The sequence below is a fragment of the Lactuca saligna genome, chromosome 3, assembly GCF_052625555.1.
Source record: "Lactuca saligna cultivar CGN05327 chromosome 3, ASM5262555v1, whole genome shotgun sequence".
NCBI lineage: Eukaryota > Viridiplantae > Streptophyta > Magnoliopsida > Asterales > Asteraceae > Lactuca > Lactuca saligna.
Genome location: NC_136419.1, coordinates 154,945,449 through 154,950,477, shown reverse-complemented (window position 1 = coordinate 154,950,477; position 5,029 = coordinate 154,945,449). Strand labels below are relative to the sequence as shown.

General features: G+C 35.0%; 1 protein-coding gene across 1 annotated transcript; it reads left to right on the top strand.

Annotated features, from left to right (window-relative positions):
- Positions 1-2,889: 2,889 nt before the first annotated feature.
- LOC145036084 (uncharacterized) lies at positions 2,890-3,825 on the top strand. Its single transcript, XM_078984563.1, has 2 exons — positions 2,890-3,376; positions 3,446-3,825. The coding sequence occupies exons 1-2, from the start codon at positions 2,890-2,892 to the stop codon at positions 3,823-3,825; spliced, it is 867 nt and encodes a 288-aa protein (XP_078840689.1).
- Positions 3,826-5,029: the final 1,204 nt, after the last annotated feature.

Sequence of the window (5,029 nt, the reverse complement as noted above, 5' to 3'; positions counted from 1 at the left end):
GTGGTCTGGTGGGATTTTGGGTATTCGTCCGAAGGTCGTTTAAATATTAGTTATATATCATGTACACATATATAGTCATAAAAGGTCCTTCCAGTTCATCCTATGCCCTTGGGTAGCAAGGGTATACATCCATGTCCATACGTACACTTAGATTACTAGAAAGCTACCATATGGGTAGTTCAGGAAGATACTAGAACCATTGCTAGAACGCGATATCATTCAATGAGTCAGTTCATTCATGAGTCAATACTTTCTAGAACATTACTGTACATTACATATACAACTATACTAGAACGTTTACATTACTATACTTGCTAGATAGAGAGAACACACATTACAGCTAGCACACATAGACCATTACAGTTCATTACATTACTATACTTGCTAGAACAGTTCATTACATTACAGCTAGAACAGTACATTACATTACATATACTAGAATACGTGAGTTACTGTGACTTAAATCGGAGCATGACTTAAAACCTCATGACTTGAGTTGCGGCCAGAATTCTCTTGAAGGGAGAGCGTGAGTTTGCGTATAGATCTATACTGGATTGACAATCCTACACCTTGCTGCTAGCTACAGCCGGACCTACAGGTCTGCGGGTGCCAAACGTCATTCCGTTATTACGACCATTCATTTGTCGTTGTTACTAGTCGATAGTATGGTGCAATTTATCACAGAATGCCATAGCCTAAAATATGGTTTAAGGTAGTTAGTACGGTAGTAGTCCTTTTAGAGCTACGTTTTAGTACTACGGTAATTTTTCCATTTACATATTTTTAGTGATAACCTCACTTAAACATAAATGTGCAAACTATATCTTTGGATAATGATAGTTATACTTTGGAAAATACATCCTCTTACAAGAGACACACACATGCAGATCAGTTAGGTCTTGGTAGAAGACTACATTCAGAACAGTTAGGTCTTGGTAGAAGACTACATTCAGAACAGTTAGGTCTTGGTAGAAGACTCCTTTTGTTATTAATAGGAATCATAGGGATTCTAGGGTTTTTTTTCAAACACTTACAGTTCATATACACTTTCAATACTTTTAAGTACATATACTTACATTTTCTCACATACAAATTAAGACACTAAATACTTATGATCTCACCAGCTTTAAAGCTGATACTCGCTTTCAAAATTACTTGTATCCTCAGGTCATCATAGACAGGTACCGACGCAAGGAGAAAGGAAGATGGAGCTTGTTCAAGACTTATCTTTCATTTTGATTTATGCTTTAGTGTTTATCAAAATTTGACAGAACACATTTGTATAATAATTATATTATTAATGCAATGGATGATGTTGTTGCTTGTTTACTACTTTACATTGTTGTTGATATTATACATGACGTCCTCCACCCCAGAACGTTTCCGCCGTTCCTGGTTTTAGGGTGTGACAACTAATAACTTATGAATACATACAACATACATAAGAACGACTACAACATTTGTTTTAACGTTACAAGTAGACTGTTGTAAACGTAAGTACAAATACAACAATTTATTGACCTAACAACTTCAAAACCATAAAAACAATATTAAAAAGCTTACAACTTGTAAACAAGAACTACCAAGAACAACACCCAACTACAAATCAATGCTATCTTCAACTTCTTATTTTCTGATTGAAAGAGCTTATTAGACTTAGCTACTTTCGCTATTACCATAGATGATTGGTCCTTCTCTTCATCAACCCAACTGATAAACCCGCATTTTGGTCCGTATTAAATTTAACATTGACAGTAAGAAAAGAAATTAATTGTTTGTCATGTAGACATGAGGGTTTAAATTTGAATGACGTTAACAACATGATACCAAATATGGGCAAGTGTAAAACAATCTCCTGGGTTTTTAGATGTTCTCGAGATCCTAACGATACATTCTCCTCCGCAATTGCAGTATGCCATTAGCCTTGTTTTTCTTATAAATAGGAGTTGCTTTGACAGATACAGTTTTCATACTGAGTGACACCCTTTTATAGAAGAAATCATGTTACAGACAATTCTTTTTGACTATGAAATGAACTAGTTTGACTATGAATTCAAAAAGTTGAACTACGAAATCCAAACAAGTACGTTCTGTAGTATTGTCTTGTCGGTCAGTGAGATTTGACTATGAAATGAACTGGTTTGACTATGAATTCAAAAAGTTGAACTACGAAATCCAGACAAGTACATTCTGTAGTATTGTCTTGTCGGTCAGTGAAATTTGACTATGAAATGAACTGGTTTGACTATGAATTCAAAAAGTTGAACTACGAAATCCAGACAAGTACGTTTTGTAGTATTGTCATGTCGGTCAGTGAAATTTGACTATGAAATGAACTGGTTTGACTACGAATTTAAAAGGTTAAACTATGAATTGTGAACATTAGAGATACAATATTTTCTATTTATAATCTCATTTTATTGATATTGCATTTGTGTGATGATTGTAGAGCACTTTCATCGGTTTTGAAAATGAGTACTAACATCGGAAGAAGCTTTTCTCAACTACCAATTTTCTTGCATAACCTTCAAAGAACAAATCCTAATACCTTCACAGCCATCAAGAAAACCGATACCAACCGCTTTCAATTCTGTTTTGTGGCTTTAGGTTGCGTGGTATAACATACTACTTTTATTGAGTTATACAATATTTCATGGTAATGTATCTCGATTAGTTTTTACTCATCACTAATATGTGTTCGTTTTTATGTAGATTCGTACCTTCCTTAGGTGCATGATATCGCTGATATATGTGGGTTATTTACCCCTTATTGGGAGCTATCTGACAACAATGTACTTCGCAGTGGCTTTAGATGGAAATCATGAACCACTACTCTTAGCAATTGGTTTGGGAACCTTAGAGTGTGAAGAATCATGAAGATGGTTCATGATGAGGTTAAAATATTGTTTAGGTGATGACATAGAGGTTGGTTTCATAAGCAACCTGTGTGATAAAATAGAATTTGGTGTTCAGAGTGCCTACCCGGATTCCTATCATGGATATTTTCCTAAAGATATAGCTCGAAAGATACATGACTCTGTGGGACATAACAGTACAGAAGTTGAATCGTTGTTTTGGAAGTCATGCAATGCATATAGCGTTGATGATTTTTACTTGTGTTTGGAAAGGTTGCAAACTGCATGTAGGAAATCATCTTTCTTTTCCTTGCTTAGGAGTCCAATTTACTGGCTTGACGATATACCGATTTCAAAATGGACACGAGCATTTTTCCCAAAAATACGCTACAATGTTAAATCGATTGACGCCCCTGAAATTTTGCAAATTATATCCAGATGTGAGTTTCCTATAACAACGATAATTGAGTTAATCACCATGTCGATACAATCAAAGTATGCTGAACGGGCTGACGTGGCGAGTAAGGGAGATTTTTATATTTAGTTTTTTTAATGTGCTATTATTTTTATTAAAATATCAAATTTTACAGGGAGGTTTTCTGGTGGGTTGACCCCTTACGTTGAGAGTAAGGTTCAAAAATGTGTCAACAAGTCTTACAATTGGAATGCAAGACGTTTGTATGGGGATACATATCAAGTCGATGACAATTTTTCCACCACCAACGTACAACTTGAACGAAGGTTATGTAGTTGTGGTAAATGGCAAAAAAGCGGTATACCATGTGCCCACGATATAGCATGTCTAAGAACCCGTACATATGAATCCATAAACAGATTGGTTGATTACAAGTTCACTAGTTATGTGTATCGACTTGCATATGGATCTGAGTTGGTGAATACTATACCATCACATGTGCATTGGGAAATACCAAATGAAACGGTGGTCCTCTTATCTCCCTCAATGCAGTAGTTATTCATGTAGCACCTTTATATTTTATGTAGTATTATGCATTAGTGTTGTGTTATGTATTAGTTATCCGTGAAACCTGTTTACATTTTATGTCATATTATGTATTAGTTATTTATGTACCTCATTCATATTTTATGACTTATTATGTATTAGTTATTTAATTTATGTCGTATTATGTATTGGCTATTGAGGAAACAACATACATTAAAAGAAATGGACTTTTATTAAATAGTGACACCTACACACATACAACAACAAGCAACCTAAATAACGAAAATCCATTACCTTAACCAACATGCATATTAAAAATAAGGGACATTCTTTAAAAGATTCCATGCATCTAAGTGGGTAAACTCGCTACCATCATATTCAAAACGGTATAGTTCCAAAGCCACCTGCCGTAGAATGTCTTCATCCATATTTGCATGTTCATTATCCAACTCGTTGTAAATACGTTGAAATTCTTTCACCTTCATTTTCAAATCCAGAAACTTGGCTTTGACATATTTTCTTCTTCGATATTGAGTACGCCCCATTAAATGGTGAAACAAATGACAGACACGAGACCAAAATGATCCAGCACGAACTTGTGGGGACCCGGTGGAAAATCCTCCTCTACGGTTATAATCCAAGCTTGAACCAAAGCGACCTCCTCTGCGTTCCTCCATGTATGTGGTGAGTCCATAATTGTAGGGAGGGAAGTAATACGAAACAACTACAACGGATATTAAAATCTATTTATAACGACTCCTTACTTTCCTGCTGTGACAACCCTATATTTTCCAAAAGCATTGTAACGCTCACAAGTCAAACAACTAAATAAACCTTGAAAATAAAGTATTCAAATATCTAAGTTGGGATGTATCAAATATTAGATAACGTGTCAAGGTTTCCGAAAACATAAAGAACGCTAAAAACCGGGTTATATTGAAGAAATTACAACCACTCGTATATTTACGACACGCCGTTAAAACATTATTTGACGTAAAAAGAAAAATCTCAATAATATGCATTTTAGCCTTAAGTATCTAAACAAAAATCGTAGATCTCGTCGAAAGGTGAGCGTGCATAAAAAGATCGCCCAAATTGGACCTCGTATGAAGAAGTTACGAATTTTCAAAGTTTCGTAACACTAGTAGAGGGCTAAAAACTCGAATTGAAGATCGATTGTTAATTAGCTAACGCAATCTAAATGGGAGTTGAA